Below are 22,846 nucleotides of genomic sequence, written 5' to 3'. Positions count from 1 at the left end.
CTGTCCTAAGCAGGGGTGGACACCTTCTTGTACGCTAATTGAGAATTGTTTGCTCTGTTCCTTTTTTAAAAAACATACCATCCTTATTTCATCAGCATTTGTTTTTAGAGTAGCTCTGCAAATCATTGAGCAGAGAAAAATTTTCAGAATTTTAGTAACTGTAGTTTGCTCCCCTCTGTGTGAATCCCTTTGCAGCAGGTTTTCTGTTCCAATTAGGTCAGAATGATTTGGGCACAGTTGTCTGAATAAAGCGGGTCATTACCATTAGAACTGCACCCTTTATTTGTGTAGGAACAGGCACCCCCTCCACCCAGTGAAACAACCCTGCTCAGTCCTGCAGTGACTTGAATATTTGACCAGTATGAGGTCCCTGGCAACTTTTGGAGACCTCCCCCTTCCCAACCCTGCATTAGGATAGAAGGTGAATATTGATATATCCTATCTGTTGAACATGCAGCATCTGGGTACAACAACCATCACTATAGCACAACTACATTACCTCTTAGAACTGACGCCAGGTTGGCCCATTCAGTTTAAACTCAAGGTTAAACTCTGTAATTGCACATATAGTTCTCCACGGCACCTACGTAAGAGCACTGCTCAATCATGTTTACAGGGTGATGGCAGGCTAGCTACTTTCCCTCTCAGCTTGTCCTACCTCACATGATTGTTTTGAGCATAAAAGGAAAGATGTAAACTGCCTTGGGCTTTTTTGGAGGGTCAGAATAACAATGTAAATCATCCTCTGGCCTGCCTCCTTTCACGCCCCCCCCTTTGACATTTTTTTCTTGGCAGGTCCTCGGTGGCACAACAGGCATTTCTAGAATGCCCTAACCCCTGGCTGTTTGAACATTTTATCAGCTCCGCTTTGCAATGAAAAATGTGTGTGTTCTTGTTGCTGCCACCACTCATTCTACTAAGGAATGTGAATAATGATGCTGAGTGTTTTGTATGATGGATCTGACAGGCCAACCAGTGGCTGACAACTCCTTTTCCAAAAGGGAGCAAGACAATTCTTGCTCCCCAGCAGAGTTCCAGATGGAGAGTTCAGCTTTCCCAGAAAAACTTATATGGGATTCTCCATCAACCAAAAACCTGGCATGGGAGACAATCAGGGTTCTATCTTCCCCCCCAAAAACACAGGGCACTGGGAAACCCCTGTTGTTCCCCAGACCTGGAAGAACAGGGTCAGTTTTGAGTTCTCATGTCTGAGAGACTTTTTTCTTTCTGTCCCGTGGCCACTCACTGTGAAGGGTTTGTGATTTTAGAAATTGCACCCCTCTTACCTTTTGATCCACTTTTGTCATGACTGCAAATCTGGGTTCTGGCAGGGAGCAAATGCCTGACACTGATCCAACCCCAACAAGAGAGCAAAACACGTACAAGGAACAGTTTGTAAAAAGCTGTTTATTGGAAGTCATGTCCAAAAACTGAGTTCATTCTTGCTTCTTTAGGAGGTTCAGATCTCAAATGTGACTCCAACAGGAAAAGGAAAAAAAAGCAGATAAAAGACACTCACGGGGGAAAATATTACTGTTTTCTCTCCCCATCACCATGGATTGGGGAAAGCGAATACAAATGGGAGCCTTAGAATAGGGGATGCCGCTAAGTGCCATTGTGCCCCTCAGTTTCAACCCTCCTGGGGCTATCTGTAAGGCTGCACCTAAGTCAACTCCCTTTCCCACTTCAGATTGGGCTGGGACTGCTCTCTTGCTTGGTCACAAGCAAGTTTCTAGTACACAACCTTTATGAATTGTCACCGAATAAACAGCCTGCAGTTATAAATGTCCTAGCCCCCTCAGAAAGGAAGAAGAAAATCCTGTGCAGAGGGAAAGAAGGAAATCCCACCCCTTGATTTTCCAAGATAAGGAGAAAGGGGAAAGAGAAGTGTCCATCACAAAGTGCTCTGGAGAGTGACAATAAGACTGATGACAAAGAAGGATATTCCTGCTTTGTGCTTTTAAAAAAAAAATTAGGCTTATTAATTGGATTTTTTTTAATGGAGGAGAGAAGAAAATAGAAAGTTAGCTACTGGAGAAATAGATTTAACCCAGAACCAGGCTTTTGTCCAGAACAGAAAAAAACAAAAACAAAAACAAAATCACAGGAGATAAAGCTTCTCTCACTGCTGCAGGACTATGAAGGGAGAAGGGGCATCTGACCCAATTCTCCCTTCGACAATTTAAAGGCAAAGGTGCCCAGCATAGGGCCCAGCAATTGTGCCGTCCACGTAATGGGAGGCACAGGTGCTGACCAGTCACCCCCTGCAGTCCTTTTGTCGCGTGGGATCTGCTGATTCAACCCACTCTGCTGTACAGTAGAAAACCAGAGAACAGAACTAGCTTGAGAGGTGGGAAGCATGACTTCTGGGCCCCTCATCATCACATGTTCCAGGGAACAGACAGTGTTACTAATTGCTGAGGGAAGAAACACCCTCTGGGTTCTGAAGTGTTTCCCTCTCCCTGTAAATGCCACACAGGAGCAAAATCTAGGTAAGTCTGTAGGGCTAACCTGGTTGCACAAGCAATCCAAGCAATTGCTTGGAACAGCCACGTTTTTTTCGAGCATCAAGGAAGCAACATGTGGTCAGAGAGGAGTTTATGCACCCCTGAACCAGAATCCTTTGCAACGTGTGCACTACCCAATTGTGATGTGCTGGTGTCACCTTCCACGAGGCAAAGGATCCCAAGGTGAGCACCCCCAAATCACACAGTGCAACCATCAATGGGGCAAAGTATCTGGGGCCTGCTCTACAGGGCGAGGAGGGCCTTTGCCAGACTTTGTGATGATCAATCCCCACTCTTGCTCACTCCCCATTCCTTCTAATTATTTCAAGTTTCAGATTGTGACATGGATGGGGCTCTGCAGATGGTCGGCAAGGTTTTCCATGCTGCCAAGGTTCTGCATGTCTGGTCCCACAGTAGACTCTCTCAAGTGGATCCTCTGGTGGTAAATCATGCTGTGTCTCCGCCGGAACCTTACCCCACACTCCCCACACTGATACGGTTTCTCTCCGGTGTGGATTCTCAGGTGGCGGGTTAGGTGAGATTGCCGGCCGAACCTCTTCCCACACTCGATACAAGGGTACGGTCTCTCCCCGGTGTGGGTGATCCGGTGCCGAGTCAGATGAGATTGCCGGCTAAATGTTTTCCCACACTCAGCACAGGGGTAGACCTTGTTTCCCAGGTGGGTTTTCTGGTGCCTTGTAAGCCCGTAGAGGTCATGAAATACTTTCCCACACTCCATGCACTGATAGGATTGCTTCTCAGTGTGTGTTCTCTGATGTGCAGCAAGCTCCGAGGGCCAGATGAATCCTTTCCCGCATTCTGTGCAGAAGTAACGTTTCTCTCCCGTGTGGATCCTCTGATGCGTGGCAAGTTCTGACGGCCACCGGAACGCCTTGCCGCACACTCCGCAAAGATGGCGCTTCTCAGCTGCATTTGCTCCCAAGTATGCAGTGAGATGAGGGGGCTGGCTGCTATTATTCGCGCAATCTGCAACGAGAGGCGAGTCCTCCCCCGTGTGGATTCTCTGGTGCGCGGCAAGCTCCGAGGGCCACTGGAATCCTTTGCCACACTCCGCGCAGAGGTAGTGTTTGTTTTTGTTGTGGGTTCTCTGGTGTGTAGCAACCTCTGATGGCCACCGGAAACCTTTCCCACACTCCGGGCAATGATGGGGCTTCTTGACAGTGGGGGGCTTTGCACAGTCAACAGCCAGAGGTGTTTTCTCACCTGCAAAAACATTCTGAGGCAGGGTGATATCCAGCGGCCACTGGAACAACATCTCGGAATCCATAGTATAGTGCGGCTGTTCACCCATGTGGATCCTCTGGTGGATAGCAAGCTCTGTGGGCCACCGGAACCTCTTGCCACACTCTGTACAAAGATGGCATTCCTCACCCATGTGGGTTTTCTGGTGCCTGGTGAGGTGCGAAGACCGGCCAAACTGTTTCCCGCACTCAGCACAGTGATAGGTTTTGGGCCGAGCATGAACCTTCTGGTGCAGCAGGAGTTCCGACTGACACCGGAATCGTTTTCCACATTCAATGCAGGGGTGGCGTTTCTCTCTTATGCGGATTCTCTTTTGGTTCAAGTGTTGCATTGCTCCGTTGAGCTTTTCTCCAAATCCAAAATGGGTGTCTGCTCTGATTGGGGTCCTGGCACCTGCTTTGGTGGTGGGGCAGGAGAGAAGTCACACGTTTCATAGGTATGGATTCTAGAGCCATCATCCAATTAAAGAAACAAGAGACTGTGTTGAGTTCTAAACAATTACTGGTAATTATGGGTGCAATCCTAACCAACTTTCCAGTACTGGCATAGCTGTGCCAGTGGGGCATGTGCTGCATCCTGCATTTGGGGGGCAGTAATGGAGGCCTGCTCAAGATAAGGCAATGTTTGTTCCTTTACCTCGGAGTTGCATTGTCCTTATGTCAGTGCTGGAAAGTGGGTTAGGACTGCAGTCTAAATTAATTAAATTGACTGAATTGCATACATGGAAAAAAGATAGTTCTACATGAACAGCATACTAAAAAAAAAAAAAAAGGTTTTACACAGGTATATTACAGCAGACATGATCCCAAAAGAGGCATTCCCCATTCTATTCAATTATGCAAGCTCCATTCAATCCTATGCATGCCTACCCAGAAATAAGTCCCATTATGCTGAATGGGGCCTATTACCAGGAAAGTGTAAACAGAACTGCAGACAAAATAAATCTAATTACATAAGAACTTAAGAACAGCCCCACTGGATCAGGCCATAGACCCATCTAGTCCAGCTTCCTGTATCTCACAGCGGCCCACCAAATGCCCCAGGGAGCACACCAGATAACAAGAGACCTCATCCTGGTGCCCTCCCTTGCATCTGGCATTCTGAGGTAGCCTACTTCTAAAATCAGGAGGTTGCGCATACACATCATGGCTTGTACCCCGTAATGGATTTTTCCTCCAGAAACTTGTCCAATCCCCTTTTAAAGGCGTCTAGGCTAGACGCCAGCACCACATCCTGTGGCAAGGAGTTAAATGGTTAAATGGTGGAGCCCTAATGAATTTATTAAAGGAGCTGTACCCCTTGCAAGCAGGATTCCAAATTTAGCTTTGGGGAAACAAGTGTCTGAGCCAGGAACTCCACTGCTACCCAGAATGATCTTTCTCTCTTTCTTCAGAGAAAGTCCAAGACATTTTGGTGCCTAAAAGCTCAATCCTATGCATGTCTGAAATAAGTCCCATTATAATCAATGGAGCTTACTCCCAGGAAAGTGTGGATAGGATTGCAGCCTAAGGCAGACGTCCAAGTGGAGTTCCCTCTTGGTGGTTAAACGTGACTTTTATTAAAATTAAATTATTTTAGTTTAATTATTATTTAAAACTAAATAATTGACCATTTGCTATTCTTTAATGATGTCTCAGAATCCATTGCTTAAGGGAGGTTGCCTCATCTGATCCAAGAGTAGAGCTGGCCCTGTGATGTCTCCCTAAGTGCCCACACAGAAAATGCCCTTGACTTTTGGACCCACCTGAGCCTCCTTCGTCTGCTGAAGAATCCCAGGTTGCCTCAGTGTCGGAAGAACCTGCAGAGAGAGAGAGAGAGGGAGAAAGAAGCCAGATTTGACTGATCACTGTGGACACATTAACTACGTGTGCCGCCCCCCACTGTGAATTGAGATATGTTGTGAGGAAAGGGGGAATGTTCTCATTTGGATAACTTTATCCTCATCACAGTAATAAAACTGAGTTATGTTGTTTCAATCACTAATGTAAAACTGCTCTGGGAGAGAGTGTACAAGTGGGTCACTGAGGGCTCAGTCTGATGCTCTGAGGCGAGATCGGAGAGAACATTAACAGGAAGCAGGAAGCTTCCTGCTTCATGTTAGTATTCTAGCTGTCTCCTTCCTCCAGCATTCCAGGTGGCTGCTTCTCGCATTCCTCTTCTAGCGTTCCATAAAAGGCTGCAAATGAAAAGGTAGGAGTGTTTGGTACCACAGAAAAGGAAAATAGATAAGTAATGGACATGGGAGTGGGGTGAAAACCACAGATAAGTGAATTCACAGATACAGGATCCACAGATACTGGCGGAGGGGGCATGCCTGTATATATATTTTCAGAGGAAGCTGCCTGATATGGAACCAGACCATTGCTCCATCTATTTAGTGACTCTCTAGGGTTTGGGAGACAGGTCTTTTCCAAACCCTACCTAGGAATGTCAAGGATCAAAGCTGGGATTTCTGCAGGTAATAGATGCACTGAATCACCCTACTTCTCCAGAAACGGGAGCAGGGAATCAGAGCAGATGTAGGGGCGAGGCTGCAAGCTGAATGCTGAGCCTTCAAATCAAGGTTTGCAGAATCATCTGGATCACCCCGGAATGTGCTGTTGCTGCCTCTTGTATATGCTTGCATTGTTCTATATCAGGGGTGTCCAAACTTTTTGGCAGGAGGACCACGTCATCTCTCTGACACTGTGTCGGGGGCCGGGAAAAAGAAGAGTTAATTAAATTTGAATACATTCACATAAATGAATACATTAGAGATAGAACTTATATGAATGAATGAAGGTCTTGCAATAGCTCAGGGCTTATAAAAGGCCTTGCACAAAGCTATGCCGGCCTTTCCTTTGCTGCCACTGCTGCATCACAGACGTGAAAGAGCAAGCGGTAGAGGGAGCCCTCATCCCACAGCTCATGCAAGAGGTCGAACAGTTGGCCGTCACACTGAGAGCAGTTGCGTTGGGCCAGCGTGGGCTCCAGCAAGTCTCTGGCGGGCCAGGGCTCATTGGAGACTGGGGACTCTTGGGGGGCCAGATTGGGAGCCCTCGAGGGCCACAAGTGGCCCCAGGGGCGGGGTTTGGGCACCCCTGTTCTATATCATGGAAGACCCCCAAGTATAGGATGGGAATAGATGTATATATTTATACATAATTGGTGGGAAAAATTTCAAAGGCCTTTGGGCACCAAACAAGAAGCCACTCAAGGAACTACAGCAAGAGGACAAAAGGTTCTTACCCAGTAAACAGATATCCACATCCTCCCGCTGCTCAGCATCCATACTGATGTCGCCCTGCTCAGTCTCCGACAGAGCCTGTTCCTCATCAGGAAAGGTCACCACCACCTCTTCAAATAGTTCCGAATCCTAAAACAATAAGCAAGAACCGCATTCCACCAAGGGGCCAATGAGTTAATGTTTAACTCAGAACAGGTCTCCAGGGAGATTCTGCAAGGATTCATTCTTGGTCCTGCAACTCTTCCCCATTCAATGTCAGTGGGCTGGGCTGTGCAAGTGGGGCATAAGAACATAAGAACAGCCCCACTGGATCAGGCCATAGGCCCAACTAGTCCAGCTTCCTGTATCTCAGAGTGGCCCACCAAATGCCCCAGGGAGCACACCAGATAACAAGAGACCTCATCCTGGGGCCCTCCCTTGCATCTGGCATCCTGACATAACCCATTTCTAAAATCAGGAGGTTGCGCATACACATCACGGTTTGTACCCTGTAATGGATTTTTCCTGAGCCATCTGAGCCCTGAGTTCACATTCCTTCCTCCCCCTCACGCACTCCTATTCCCTTCCTGGTTTAAGCAATTTACATTTGTGTCTGAATGGACAATGACAGACTCCAAACCAAAACTGGGTCTCCAATTTTGGTTTTTTGGACAACAAACTCCAGTTTGCCAATTTAGATATAGTGGCAAATGATGGTTTGGCTGCACTGAGCAGGAGGTTGGACTAGATGACCTCCAAGGTCCCTTCCAACTCTAACTCTAAAGCCACCCTGGGTCTCTTTGGGGAGAAGGGCGGGATAAAAATTAAGTTTATTATTATTATTAACATTCTATGATTTTATGAAAAAGGCAGTCAGGGATAGAACTGAGGTGGCTCCAGGGGCAGAGGAATATGTAAACCGAAGGCTTGGACTTGATAGACAAACCATGGTTTGGCTGTTATGTCTGAACCAGCCTGATACAGCAACTTGGAGACAGAAATGGAGTTTGACCTGCTGAAACCTGCAGATGGCACCACACAGGAAGGAGATGCAAATATTTTACAGAAAAGGATTAAAATATTCAAGATGTTTTTGATCATTTGATGAACTTAAAGTTAGGTGTAAAGTTAGATAGAAAAGATAACCTAAATACAATGTGGATACTTTTGTAACTAGAGCATTTTGGGAGAAGGGGATAGAATGTCATCTAAGGCTCCACATTCAGTATTTACAACTGTTTTCATTTATTTTAGTTGGACTGGGTGTATTTTATTTTATTTTTGGAGTTTGTAATTCACTTGTGTGAATATGTACCATTACGTTATCTCAATGAATTTTTCTTACAGTGCAATCCTAAGCATATCTCTTCAGAAGTAAGTCCCACTATGTTAAATAGGGTTTATTCCCAGGAAAATGTCTATAGCAGTGTTTCTCAAACTGTGGGTCGAGACCCACTAGGCGGCCGCAAGCCAATTTCAGGTGCATCCCCACTCCAATATTTTATTTTTAACATATTAGACTTCATGCTAACAATGTATGTGACTGCATTTGTGGAAATGTTACAGATCTGTACTTTTAACAGGTTACTCTGTATACGCTTTTAACCATGATAGTAAATGGGACTTAAGTGTGGGTAGGATTTCAGCCTAGGATTGTTAAAAATTTTCCTGCTTGATGACGTCACACCTGGTCATGACATCACTTCCGGTGGGTCTTGACAGATTCTCATTCTAAAAAGTGGGTCCCGGTGCTAAGTGTTTGAGAACCACTGCAAAGGGATTAGATATCGGCAATATATCTTTGGCAGAGAACAATTCAGGGCTGGCTACTGACAAGTTGAAGACAGGAGGGAGGGAAAAACAGGAAGAGGAGACCTCAATGGTGCAGAATGTTCAGAGGAATCCTGGGGTAGTGGAGCATTTGTAATGTAAGACTAGGCACAGGGAGACCCGAGTTCAAATCCCTTCTCCTAGTCTTGAAGCTCAACAACCAGCCCAAGGATGTCCTCACTACAACCTGCTGTTGTTGTAAGGGGAAAAGGAAGGAGGGAGGAGGATAACTTTCACTTGGTGAAAGGACGTGATCGTATTACAAATTGATGCATTCTGAGTCAAGGAGCTCTTACTGAGGGGTAATTTAAAAACACCAATCTGCTTAGCAGATTGTACAAAAACCAATTTTAAGGGCAGACATACTAAAATATCTTGTTATAGGACAATGCCAGCTTGGGGCTGGAGGATAACTGAAGGTTGCTATTGCATCACCTGGAATAAAAATCTCATGTCAAAACAGAGATGTCCTTTTCTTGGACATTATGCAAGGCAAATATGCAAGGTAAAGTACTTATCTGTTTTGTTGAGATGTATCTGCTGACCCAGAATGAGGTGAATTGTATGAAACTGGTTCCTGTGCACCTTTCAGGACTCCTCTTTGTTTACTGACACATGGAAGCCCCACCTTCATAAGTTTGCCAGATTAGCACCTGGAGATTTCCCCCCATATCTTTACATTCACTGCTGGCTCAGGAGACAAAAACACAGCTGCATCTCCTCTTTCCCAGTTCTCCTCCAGGCCTTCTGGCTGCCCCCTTCCCCCAGGTTCTGAAGTCAGCTTGCTTCAAAATGTGCCACACAGCAGGTAAGAATGGGGAGGAAGGGGGAAGCGGATGAAAGGACTGGAAAAAATGGGAAAGAAAAAAAGCAATTGCCTCATCTCTCCTTTCAGCAACAAATTTAAAGATACAAGTGGAATCTCTGGGTGGCAACTGAGCAAACTCACACTTCTGACTTCCTTCTTTCCATAAGGAAAATGTCCCCCTGCTTTCAAACTAGCAGTGTAGTCATAGGGACTATAAATTTGCCCTTAAATAGACAACCCAGTGGCATTGCTAGGGGATGTGAGCTGCATTGGGACACATGCACAGGGGGTGAAACCCCTATTGGCCAAAATTTTCAAAATCTTTTGTATTTTTGAATAATAGCATCATGGTATATAACATTAGATGCGTATTTCATGCGCAATGCAATGAAACAAACTGCATTGAAATATCTCTATTCTATCAAAACTTATAGCCAAAAAACCAGCAGGGGGGCAGGGTGATGGTATATCACCATGCCTACCACCCAGGCCCCACGGCATGGGAGGAGATCCATCGTGGGGTGACACACTGGCCTCATGCACCTGGTGATACAAACCCTAGTGATGCCACTAAGGCAGCCCCTTCAAACCCACTCCCCCAAAAAAGAACAAGCAAGAACTGAGATGTTGCCAATTTTTCTACTGCTAACAGATATCATGTTAAAATTAAAATTTATCTTCCAGCCTGGAAGCTGAAAGCAAAACTCCATTTATGACCCTTTTTCCCTCCCCTTCTTTATTCTCTATTAGAAACCCCCCCCCCCCAATAGTCCCATTTATGTTCTTCTGGCATGTTGTGAAAATGAGAGGTGCAAACACTTTAATCTACCCAGTTCCTAATAGCAAATTCAGTTTTTTCCAGGGACATCTCAGCAAAAGCTGGTCTTGACATAGGACACTTTAGTGTTACAAGCTGAGAGAGTGGACATTTTGTCCAGAGCTTATGGAGAATGCCAGATGGCCAGCTGCTGGGGGGAGAAACCCTTTGTTTCCAGGCAGCAGGACTACAACTCCCAGAAGCCTTTGTGGCAGCCCTCCACAAACCCACTGCAAGCAGCAGGCGCAAAGCCCCCACCTTGGGGTTTGGAGGCAGCTGTAGCCTTCTTTATGGAAGGCCAGCAGGAAAGCGCTGGGAAGGAGACCAGAAATAAGCACCCACAGCAGGTCAGGGGTATGGATGAAGCTCAGGTGCAGTACCTGCTTTGCATGCTTCAGCCTTCAGTACCTCCAATTCCTGCCTGAGCCATTGGAAAGTGATTGCCTATCAGGAAAGTTAATGCACCAGTGTAAGAGGTGCAACACTGCAACGCGATGTGCGTGCAGAGCCTGCCACTGAGGCCTCCACAGGCGCACAAGGATGAAAAGGAAGAACTCAAAGAGATGAGCCAAGACATTTGGGCGCCTCAGGCACAAAATCCATGTGGTGGCTCCCATAATGGTAAAAAAGAATGAGCTAAAATTATGGATCATTTGTGGCCTTTTAATGGTATCCCCTAAACCTCTGCTACTTGATTCTGGCTATTTTGCCCTACAGGATATGGAGGTTGGAGAATAGATGCTAGCTGCTAGTACAAACATGACCCAACCACTCCTGAAGCAGCGCATACCCCTTGAACTGAAACCCCACTAATATGATGGAGATGCACAGCTGCTGCGGAAAATGCCAGCGGTGCATGCTGTTTTTCCTCCTGTACCTGGGAATGTCCAGTAATACACAACACACATAATCATTGAAATCTGAGTTTCCCTACTTCTGTTCCACTTCGCTTCTTGTGACTTGCAGGGACAGGGAAGCTCAGAGCATGACAGGTTAGATGTTTTGAATTACGAGATGCTGCCAGGCAGAGGGAGAATGAACCGCAGGGCTGCTGCAGCCATGGATCCTCCATGATGTTTGTTCAACAGAGACATGCAAGTTTCTTTAACTACTGACATTATTTAACAAACAGCCCAAGCACTGAAATCAGATTCTGAGGCTGCCTCAATTAATTCCTGATCCTAAATATGGAAAAGATGCACATGTTCTAGCAACAGGTGATAGTTACTCCTACTAGGCCAGCTAACCGCTCGATCCTAACTAGCACTGGCACAGCGGGGCTGCAGAGCCCATGCTGTATGCAGCATTGAGAAGGAGCAAGCTGGAGGTCTGCTTGGAGTAAGGAAACATTTGTTCCCTGACCCTGCGTTGAGCTCCAGCCAGAGCAATGGGGCTACTCGGATCTGCGCCAGCGAAAACACTGGCGCAAGTCTGAGAAGCCCCATGTTGGGCTTTCGGGACTGGGAGCGGGTCTAGGATTGGTATAGGCCGGCGCCACCAATCCCACCCCCCTCCTGGGCCTCCCTTAGTCCTTCCTCCCCCTGTTCTGTTACACCCCTTCTCTGCCCTCTGCCTTCCCCTGCACTGCCCTGTGGTAGCTGACCTCTTCCATCTAGCGTGCTTTTGGATGCACAGCCAAGTGAGACAGTGCAAGCCTTCCTGCCAGCAGTCTTCTGGCTGGGTACTACAAATGTGCTTTACAGCAGATTTGTGACACCCTAGGCCAGCGCAGCTGCCAATATGCCAGGTGAGGATTGAGCCATGAGTAATTCAAATAAGTGCCTGGGTCCTAAGCATCTCATACCATCTAGATCAGTATTCTCAATGTTCTTGGAGGCAGCTCTCCAGCCTTGCCTAGGGAACCGGCAGATTGAAGCCGAAACCTTCTGTGGGCGAATTCTAAGTGACGATACCCTCATGCTGTCTCCTGCGTGAACCTCCTTGACATTTAAGACTTCTGACTTTTCTGAAGCCATTCAGAGCACCCATCTATGGGTCATTTCACTCCCTCCCTTGCAGTGTCCTGAAAGAAGGGAGGACAATTTGATTTTGCAGTGTTTGGGGGAGCTAGCCCTAACTACATAATTATGCTCTGCCACTACTTTGTTTTAGGTAAGCTTTACATTTCCTTGTGGTGTCACTTTTATTCTGATTGAGAGCTTAATGCGTCTATGAGATTGCTTCTATAACACTTTGGGAGCATTTGCTGAAGAACAGTGTGTACATTTTCATTACTGTTAACACTTCCATCACAAAAGGCAGCTATGCAAAGGGCTGCCCCAAGGGTCAAATGCACTCCCCCCCACCAGCACCCCACTGTCCTTTCCTTCCCCTCACTGTTGCAGTCATGGGGCTCTGCTAAGCATTTGTCTCATCACATTCAAACCAAGGCAGGCAGCCAGGATTGTGTCACAAAGACACCCACACCATCGATGGCACTCAAGATTATTTGCGGGGGGCAAGTGGGCAGGAAGGGGTTTGAAATCATCTCACCTCCTCCTCCTCTGGTCTCTCCGCCTCCCGTTGCTTTGCCAAGAACTCTTCAGCCAGGGCCACCGCCCGCGCACACGTATCAGGGCTGCATTCCCACACTCGGCTCCGAATCCCAGGAGGGAGAACAGCGAGGAACTGCTCAAGAATCAGCACATCCAGAATCTGTTCCTTGGTGCGATTTTTTGGCTTCAGCCAGTGATTGCAAAGCTCCCAAAGCTGACCACAAGCTTTCCGTGGCCCCTCGGCCTCTTGGTAACAGTACTGTCGGAAGCGCCGACGGGCCGTCTCCAAGGTGAAGCCACACCCTCCTGATATCGACGCCCGTGTCTTTGCACCACTCCCTCTGTCTGTACCGGGTGTGCTGGTGCGGGTCTCTCGGTGGCCCTCTTCAGTGAATGACATTCCCCATGTGGACAGAGTGGTGTTTGGCACTTTCTCCAAGGCAGTTGGGAGGGCCTCCGATTCTACATCTATTGGCTCCACCTCAGGCACTGAAGGAACCTCTGGTGGTCGAGGTGAGGGTGGAACCACTTCAGTGGGTGGAGGTTGTGGTGCTTGTGACACCTCCTCCCACTGGACTTCCCAGCGCTGGGGTTGTGGCACTTCTGCTGGCTCCCCCTGCTCAGTAGAGGATGGTGGCACCAACCCCAGAAGCTCTTCAACTGTGCCAGTGCACACCACAAGCAAGGAGTCATCTCCTTCTTCTGATCCCACCACTGCTCGTTCACGGCCTGGTGGACTTTCCTCTTCCTCATCATCTTCCTCGTCTTCTTCCTCGTCCTCCCCTCCTTCCTCCTCCTCCTCCTCTTCTTCCTCCTCCTCTTCCTCCTCTCCCACCACCACCTCCTCCTCCTCTTCTTCCTCCTCATCGTCATCTCCTCCTACCACTACTTCTGCCTCATCTTCTGCCACCTCCTCCTCCTCCTCTTCAATTGTGATTTCTGGATACATCTCTTGCTCCAGCAGTACCTTGAAGTGGAGATCCAGCTCCCCAGATCCCTGTTCGGGTTCCATTTTGTCTTCCAAGAGGTAGACAGCCTTGTCCCAGTTATAGACTGACGTCTGCCCACCAAGGTTCCAAGTCTCACAGGCAAACATGGTGGAAAAGCGTCTTTAGCCCCAGACGTTGATCTGAAGGTTAAGCAAGGGCAGCCAACCAATTCCAGGGGACAGAGAGAGCTCTGTCAGTGAGGCAACTGCGTATCAAGATCCCTGCGTACTCCGGGCAGGTGTGCCTTCCCACAAGCGTCTATAGAGGTGGTTTACTCCGAGGGAGAAAAGTAGCTCTCTCACCCTATTAAAGGCATCTGCGTCAATCAATCGATTAAAACTCATTTGCTTCTTTAATTGGTTAAATCTGTGCAAACAGAAACAAATGCCTTGAGGAAAAGAAAACACACACTTTGTTCTCAGATCATGGATGAATGGGCCATAGCCAGCACCATCTTAGATAAGGCATTTCCTCCCATGCAAGAGAGGAGGAATGTCTTTTTTTAAAAGAGATGGTGCCAGTTACATTTAAACACACACTACCAACACCGCCACCAATTTAAAAACATTAAAATCTGCTGCCTCATTAACTGGGGGTGCTTTTATAATTGATCAACAGGTTTTTAATTGATTACTTATCAGTTAAGCATTTCAACTCAAGATCTTATGGATCTAATGGGGGGGGGAGTAAAAAAACAACAACCAAACAGCTAGGAAAATCTCCCCCACAGCAGCCAACCATTTCTCAACAGAGGGCTGGGGGTGGCAGAGTGAGCACCAGTATGGCAGTTATCTGTATCATCTCTTTCCCAGCTTGATGCCAGGAGAGGAAGAGAGAGAACACATAACTACTGTTATCAAGGCCTTACTTCGGCTCTCTCCCTCCCTACATGCTCAGAATAATCGTGTAAGAAGCATTCCAAGGACTGTACCACTTCAAAATACAGGTGGGATATGATTGAGTGACCTCCCCTCCTGGTCAAAAATGTCTCCAAAAACTATCATGCTAAGCAAGCACACAGCCTAAACTTCTTTCTGATACATTAATTTCAGTGTGCAGGACCATGATTAGAGGGAGCATTCAAACATGAAACCCACTCCCATGCAAACCTTAACAGTTGTGGAATTTTGCCCCAAGCAGGGTTTGGGGGGGACAGGGACAGCAGCACTTTCTTTAATTATATTTAGGCACCAAGTAAAATCTTCCTTACTTAACAAGACTTTTTAAAACACATTTTCGGCTCTTTCATTATTTTAATGGTTTTTGGCTTTTCTATCTGCTGTTTTATCAATTTTTGGTGCAGCTTGCTTTTTGTAACTTATTTTAGCATTTTAAACGTTTGATTTTTTGTTTCTTTGTATGCGTGTTGGGCTTTTTACGGCTGCAAATCACTTCAGACATGCTGACAAAAAAGCAACGCATCAATTGCTTAAATGAATAAATCTGACACGGACATGGTACCGTCCAAGCAGGACTGTACCACATATTTTTTCTGAAAATGTCTTCTGTCTAAATGACAGAGAGATGCTAGACTAGCCACCACAGTGTGGGGTTTGTACATTTTCCCCATATCCGTTTGGGTTTTCCCTAGTCCGGAAAGTTCACATTTATTTAAATGTGTACACATGTGGGCTGGGCAGAAATGGGTTAATATTAGAAGTGTTTTGGGTCTTTATTTAGACGTTTGGTGATGTTTTGTGATCAGAAATATGCTGTAGGAACTTAGCTTCTATTTACATATATCAATTAGACTATGGTAAAAGTGGTTTTGATATAAATTGTTTTACTTAAAGCTGCAGTTTCCAAGATCCTATTGACAACTAAGTGAGGACTTACTGTTCCACACATGTTGATAAAACAATCTTAATAATAATCAAGCAAGCACTTACCCAATCTATATATTAAGCCTACATAGCACTGAGATTAAAATGATTGCCTTGGATTGCCATCATGTTTCAAAATTCTGGATTCGATTTTGTTAATTTTGCTGATTTTCAACTCTGTGCAAAATTTCTTTTCAGTTCCATTTAAACATTAAAATTCATTCCTTTGGTGCTTCCAATCGCAGGGTCAAACTGACCTCCCTTGCTCCCATGCCCTCAGGATTGATATCAACCATTGGCATTAGATAGCCACTTCAAATGCAGAGGTCACTGTTGCCCTGGAGGGCCAAAGACATGCACTAATATCAATGGCCCCCCCATACCATTGGCTCCACATGTGACTGAACACATGGTTCAATCATAATGAACCAGGCAATTGTAAGTTGCAATGAAAAGCAGAATAGAAAGCTAAAACTTTTGTACAGAAGCAATTTGTGCCTCATATTTGCAAATGGCTATATCAAATTCTTCCACAAAAGTCAAGACAGACAGAAATTTTCCACACTTGCATTTAGTGGACAATTAGGAATTTTTCTATTTTGAAAAATACAACAGCCTCCCCAGCCACCACCCATTTTGGAAAAAAAAAAATGTCTCCATCAAACATCACACTGTCAACTTCAGTTAATATTAACAAAAGGGCATTTTTCCCTTTCTGGAAGCTTAAGGAAGACAGTGTATAGCCTTCTAAATCAAATTACTTTTTTAAAATATAGATTTCTACCAAAATTCACACTGTACCTTTTCATCACCACCAAAAAGAATCACCAAGATATTTGAATTTCCAAAAATTGGGGATACTCGTCCCTTGAAAATCTCAAACTTTGAGGAAAACATGAATGGAAGCAAGGTTATGAAGAGTAAGAAAAATGAACATAACTCCCCACCACGACCACCAGGAGCACATTTCAAAGTGCACATTCTTTCAGACATACAAATGTACAGATAAAGGGAACATAAAATTGCAAAATCAGAACTGGTCAACTTTTCAATCTAATCACGCTTCAAGTGACTACCAGCTTCAGATTCACAGTTTTATCAGGGACCTGAAAATTTAGCGGAAACAATTAGGGAAATATAATTAATGGCTCTGAGGTGCATCAATGTTTAATCAATGTTTACGAAAGCTACAGCAGATCCAAATTATCCCAAAATCTCATTGCAAGAACACACCACAGGCATCCAAGGGAGACACATAACTGGGTCATATAACTTTGAATATTGGTTGCATCGTTGAGATTGCCATAAAAACCACCAGGGAGGGTTGGTGGGTGGGAGGAATATGGGGGGAAAAAACTGACAAACTTACTAATCATAAGAAATGCAGCACATCACTTATGGAGTGTCAAGTTTACCTGCAAATAGTCACCTATGAGCAACGGAACCAAAAATCCCATTCTGTGTTTAGTGGTCGGACGCAGCAGTAGATTGATCCGCTAATTAACCAATGAATGGATTATTAGCTCAGGATAGGGAGGAGGGGGAAGAGGTTGAGTTGGGGGTTGAACCCATGTGTCATTTTTAATTTCCCGTTAACACATGCAGGAGGAACATCAGCTTTCCCACAGCGGGCTGGGCCGCAACCTCTGTGCAAGGCATAAGAAACCGTGCATGAAACACACATTTTCCCCAACCACCCCCAGCCATTAGACTGGCCCCCTTCCCCCTCAGTCTTTCTGAGTCTTAAACTCAGCTTCTGGTTCTCCCCCAGCACAGATGCCCCCCTCCTCATCTCAGCTCCTTATCCCTGCTCTCAGCAGGGAAAAAAAAAAAACCCCTCTTTGCAGTCCATCCTCCCCCAGCACAGAGATCTCCCCCCCATCCCACCCCCCTGAACTGGGATTCCAGCTCCAAATCACCACCACCTCCCACAAGGTCTTTAGCCATTTTCCAGCTCCAGCCTTCACCTTAAGCCCACCTCCTACCCCAAAGGATCAGCTCCCTGTCCCCCTTCCCAGCCACAACAGAGAGGCCCTTATGTCTTCCCAGCCCCCTCCCATTCTCCCCCCCCCCATTTGACACTAAGACAAGGGAATTCAGCCATTTTGCCTCTTTGATGTGGCTGGGGGTAGGAGGGGCAAAGAAATGGCCAATGTCTCTCTCCCTCTGTGTGTGTTCCCCTTTCCTTCCTCCCCCCAACTCCGATCTCTGACATTCCCCACCTCAAATATGGGGGGGGGGGAATCAAGGTGCGCCCCCCCACCAGCAAATAAAACTGCTAGACCTCCTCCCAGGCATGCACGTGGCTTTGCAAAATGGGCAAGCCCGACCCTATTAACTCACCCTTTGCGGGGCGAGCCAGCCCTCCCGCCCCCTTGCACCAGATGCAGCAGCTTGGGGGTGTTGCAACCCCAAACTGCTCTTCTCCCCCCACCAGAGGCGGAGCAGGAAGGTGCCTCCTCCTCTTCCTCCCTCCCCACGTGGGCTCCACTGTATTAACCCTTTGTCATCTCCCTGATGACCTTCCTCCTGCGCCCCCCCCAGCCCAGCCCAGCCCAGCCCAGCACTCCAATCAGATTCTTTATAAGCAGGTTCTTCAAATGGCTGAAGCTTTCTTTCTGCAAAAACAGCAACAACATGGATTTAGAAGGCAAAGCAGTGCAAAATGTGCTCAATGGAAATGTGACCCTCCTCCCACACACACACACATAGACACACACAATAGTGTTGGTAACAATGTTTCAAATTCCTAGGCAACAGAATGTAAATCTTAAAAACAAAATCTACATTTTAAAGTGCCTGCCTAGGATCTTCTATATATGCACTTATTTCTTTGAAAAAAACTATATCCATGTAACATATTTCCAGGCTTATAACAATAAAATCTCAAAATAGTCATCAATAATAATAGCAATAAAAATAGGCAAATAACAAAGAATTTAACACCAGCATAATAACACGTGGCATCATTCTGCTTCCATTCGGCATGGAATTTCTTCTTCCTATGAGATCACATTTTATTCTATTTAAAACTAAGCATACAGTTTCATCCTTGCCATTCTGATACCAAAAACTCAGCTCTAAGGAACAAACCATTCAGAAATAAATAGGCCCCAGATGAGGCAACAATAACTCTAAACATGCCATGTGAACCATAAAGATAAAAATAAACAGGATCTGGACATTCAAAGCAAACAGCCTGTCACCAAATTCAATAATGCTAGGTATATTTTTAAATAACATATAAACAATTCGATTTAAGATTGAAAGCAGGTATTGTGCAAAAAATCTAGCAGAATCTGTGGTTCCTCGAAGAAACATTCCCTTCTTGTCCAATTGTAGCCAAGAAGTAAAATTGTGTCAGGAACAACAGCCAGTAGATTTGCAGATTTTGCAAGGCTCTGCCCACACCCCACTCTTGCTCAGCCCCTGTTTTGCCTAATTAAACAGTACTTTGATCCCTCTATTCCAAAATTGGCTCTAGCTTTGCCACTAAATAAACAAATTTTTACAGATTTTATCCCTGGTTCTACAAGTTTCTGCCCTGGCTGCATCCACTAAGTGTGCCTACCCTGGCTTTTCTGCCTTTCCCAGGGGGCTACTATTTTTGAAATAAAAAACCAGCAACCCCACATCTGAACTTGTGTCTACACCAGTGGCATGGGTACCATCAGTGGTACTTGAGGGTACCACTGGGTACCATCTGGTGGTACTCACAGAACCCCTGGATACCTGCCACCTGGCAGCAAGACCAGGAACATGATGCAACAAACAGAGGTAGGAGACAGCTTGGGGGTCAGAGCTCCGAAGCATGCTTTCCCATGCTCAAAATAGCCCCCTTGTCCACCCTGAGACTCTTACTGGTATTTGTTGTGTTGCATCTGGCCTCCCAACCCAGAACTAACTGGCAATGATGTCATTGCCAGTTACTTTCGGTGGTACTTCAAATACGTAGGCCATGTTAACGGCGGAGGACAAACTTTGAGAAACATTGATCTACCCTATACAGTGAGGATCTGGATGGGGGCTAATAAGCTGAAATTAAATCCAGATAAGACAGAGGCTCTCCTGGTTCGGAAATCCTCGATGCAGGTACTGGACTATCGGCTTGCTCTGAATGGGGTTGCACTCCCTCTGAAGGAGCAGGTCTGCAGCTTGGGGGTCCACCTGGATTCGCAGCTGCTCCTGGATTCCCAGGTGGCGGCTGTGGCTAGGGGGGCCTTCGCTCAGCTTCGGCTGGTGCGCCAGCTGCGTCCGTACTTGGATCGTGCAGACCTGGCCACGGTGATCCATGCCACGGTGACATAGAGGTTAGATTATTGTAACGCGCTTTATGTGGGACTGCCCCTGAAGACGGTTCGGAAACTGCAATTAGTGCAGAATGCGGCGGCCCGTGTGGTCACTGGAGCTAGGCGGTTTGACTCTGTCAGCCCGCTTCTCCGGGGGCTGCATTGGCTGCCCATTCGTTTCCGGGCCCAATTCAAGGTGCTGGTTTTGACCTTTAAAGCCCTATACTGCTCTGGGCCAGGCTATCTCAGAGATCGCCTACTTCCGTACAATCCAGCTCGTCCTCTTAGGTCATTAGAGAAGTCCTTTTTACAAGTGCTGCCGCCTAAGGAGGTACGTGGGGCAGCGGCAAGAAATAGGGCCTTCTCAGTAGTGGCACCAACATTATGGAATTCCCTTCCCCTTGACTTGAGAATGGCTCCCTCTCTTGAGACTTTTCGGCGAGGCCTGAAGACATTTTTGTTTAAAGAAGCCTTCTGAGTGCATGGCCTTTGTAAACATCTTTTCTGTATCTTTTTTAGTATTTTTACAGGCCTGATTCCTCTGATTTGCTACGTTTTGCTCTTTTTATCTGACTATGGTTTTTATGGGTATATGATAATGTGTTTTTAATATGTTTTTATTTGTGGTGAAATTATGTTTCTAATCTGTTTTTAATATGTTGTGAGCCGCCCTGGGTCCCTTTGGGGAGAAGGGCGGCATATAAATAAAGTTTAATAATAATAATAATACATTTGAACCAGTTGTATACACACATAACTGGCACAGGGCCCAATCCTATCCAACTTTCCAGTGCTGGTACAGCTGCAATGCAGCCCTGAGAAAAGGGAACAAACATCCCCTTACCTGGAGGAGGCCTCTGTGGCTGCCCCCCTCCCACAAGATGCAACGCATGCCCCATTGGCACTGCTGCACCAGTGCTGGAAAGTTGGATAGGATTTGGCCCGTAGTTCCTAAACAAGTGAAGCAATTGAGAAGGAAGAGGCAAGCATTCAAAAGCCTCTTACAGTTTGTATCAGAAGTGCTGGTCATGAAACTGATTTCAACCCATACATTTTAACAATTTGTGTGGAAAGGACTCCCCCACCCTCGCCTCAAGTTAAAGTAAAGAATCATGTCCAGGGTGCAGCTTGTATGAATCTCAGCATCTCTCAATTTTATCTTCTGTCCCCATCTTAGTTGTCCCTTATGTTGAAATTTAGATTGCAAGCTCTTTGTGGCAGAGACTATGGTATTCTGTAAACCACAATGCATATTGATGGCAATTCATAGCAACGACAGCAACATCGCATGGGAACTGCAATGAAATGTTGCATCCTTCTAACATAACACCCAACTGGCTGAAGTAGGCCAGCTGAAAGGACTCCCCCCTCAACCTTATTCTGCTATTTTTCTGGCTTTTTTCTAGCCAACACCTAAAAGTGTTATGTGTGGGTCCCAGGAGCCCCTACTAAGGATGCTTAGTCCACATCAGGCTGTTGGGGGGGGGGTCCTTTTCTTTTTCTTTTAATTTGCAAATCTTCTGCTTCTGCATACCAGGGATATTTCTCAACTACTGTATGTACAAACCACTCTGGCAGGTAGGTGTCCTGGTTTCAAACTGATTGGTACTCAGCTAATTGATACAAACTGGCATTTTACCACCTGAGTTTGCTATTAGTATATGGATCAGAGAGACCTGCCACAGATTGTTTCATCTCCCCAGCTACCTCGAGCTGTATGCATCTCACAAACCAATTCCTTCTCTCCCCCCCACTCCCCAGCTGTGTTCTTCTGTGTTTTTCCCCAATACCAACATTCTAGTGTTGATTTAATTTTTCTATAAATAATTTTATTAGTGTTATTTTTAAACAATTGTAAGGAAAACTTAAAAACAATTTTAACTAACCATTCATTTTACATGACAAGAGATACAAAAAAACAACATTTATAACACCCTTCCAAAAAACTTTTCCAGCCCCCCCAACTAAAGATGGTAGATTATAAAAATGATACTAAAAATACACTACATCCAGCAGAGTCGGTGCTACAAATTCATTAATTACAATTACATTTTTGAAACAAACAATTCAAAATAGAAGTTTTATATTTTCAACCTGCAACATTAACAAGAAGGCATGCATTCACACAACCGTGAACAGAAAAACCAGACTAATTTTGGAAGAGAGACATCACCTCTAACCTTTGGGAAATAATCTAGAAATGGACTCTCCACCTGGTAAATTTCATTATTTTTTTCTATATTCATTTTCCCCAAATTGCCTGATCTGCTAATTATATTGTCAACATTCTGTGATTCCTGGGGGCCGCTGAACATATTCCAGCTGCTTTTGGGGGGGCTTGACCCAAAATGTATGCACTTTGTCTTAAATTTATGTTGTTCTGTATATCTAGGGAAACTCCCAAATATGCCAAAAGAAACAAAGACATTATTTTGGGTTGGCCGATTTTGCCTGCTATCTGATAGGCAGCACACCATCTTAGTATATATGATCAAAGACAAATAAAAAATAGCAACAACAATTAAAAACAACACAACAGCTCTTATTGCTGCTTCTATTAAAAGCCAACTTGGTGAGACCATCTCTGACAATTAGAAAGGATACCATGCACACACTGCCCAGTTGTCTCCCCCTCTGCCCTCCAGTTTGGTCAGGCCCCCCCCCATGTGGTCCAGCTGCTCCTACTCACAGCAGCACTAAGGATGTGAACTGTGTAAAGGATTTCCATAGTGGTTGTCTGAAAGGACAACCTTGGAAAAGCAAGAGCAACTGAATGCTTGTGCATTTCGTATAGCGATTTTCCATGGCACACTGACAAGG

At 45.7% G+C, this 22,846-nt stretch overlaps 1 protein-coding gene across 4 annotated transcripts; it reads right to left on the bottom strand.

Annotated features, from left to right (window-relative positions):
- Positions 1–1,389: 1,389 nt before the first annotated feature.
- LOC136650913 (zinc finger and SCAN domain-containing protein 2-like) lies at positions 1,390–18,161 on the bottom strand. 4 transcript variants are annotated; one of them, XM_066626859.1, is made up of 6 exons: positions 18,081–18,161; positions 17,153–17,383; positions 12,924–14,280; positions 6,999–7,125; positions 5,515–5,568; positions 1,390–4,166 (listed from the first exon to the last, which is right to left on the bottom strand). In XM_066626859.1, exons 3-6 carry the CDS (start codon positions 14,019–14,021, stop codon positions 2,839–2,841), a joined length of 2,607 nt encoding a protein of 868 aa, XP_066482956.1. In that variant the 5' UTR covers positions 14,022–14,280; positions 17,153–17,383; positions 18,081–18,161; the 3' UTR covers positions 1,390–2,838. The 4 variants fall into 4 exon arrangements, with proteins under 4 accessions (XP_066482956.1, XP_066482957.1, XP_066482955.1 ...); XM_066626860.1 differs by having other exon boundaries at positions 17,153–17,233; XM_066626858.1 differs by lacking the exon at positions 17,153–17,383.
- Between the last annotated feature and the right edge of the window lie 4,685 nt (positions 18,162–22,846).

This window comes from Tiliqua scincoides, chromosome 5 (assembly GCF_035046505.1).
Source record: "Tiliqua scincoides isolate rTilSci1 chromosome 5, rTilSci1.hap2, whole genome shotgun sequence".
Taxonomy (NCBI): domain Eukaryota; kingdom Metazoa; phylum Chordata; class Lepidosauria; order Squamata; family Scincidae; genus Tiliqua; species Tiliqua scincoides.
Note: the sequence above shows the minus strand (reverse complement) of the source record. Positions and strands in the feature narration are given on the sequence as shown.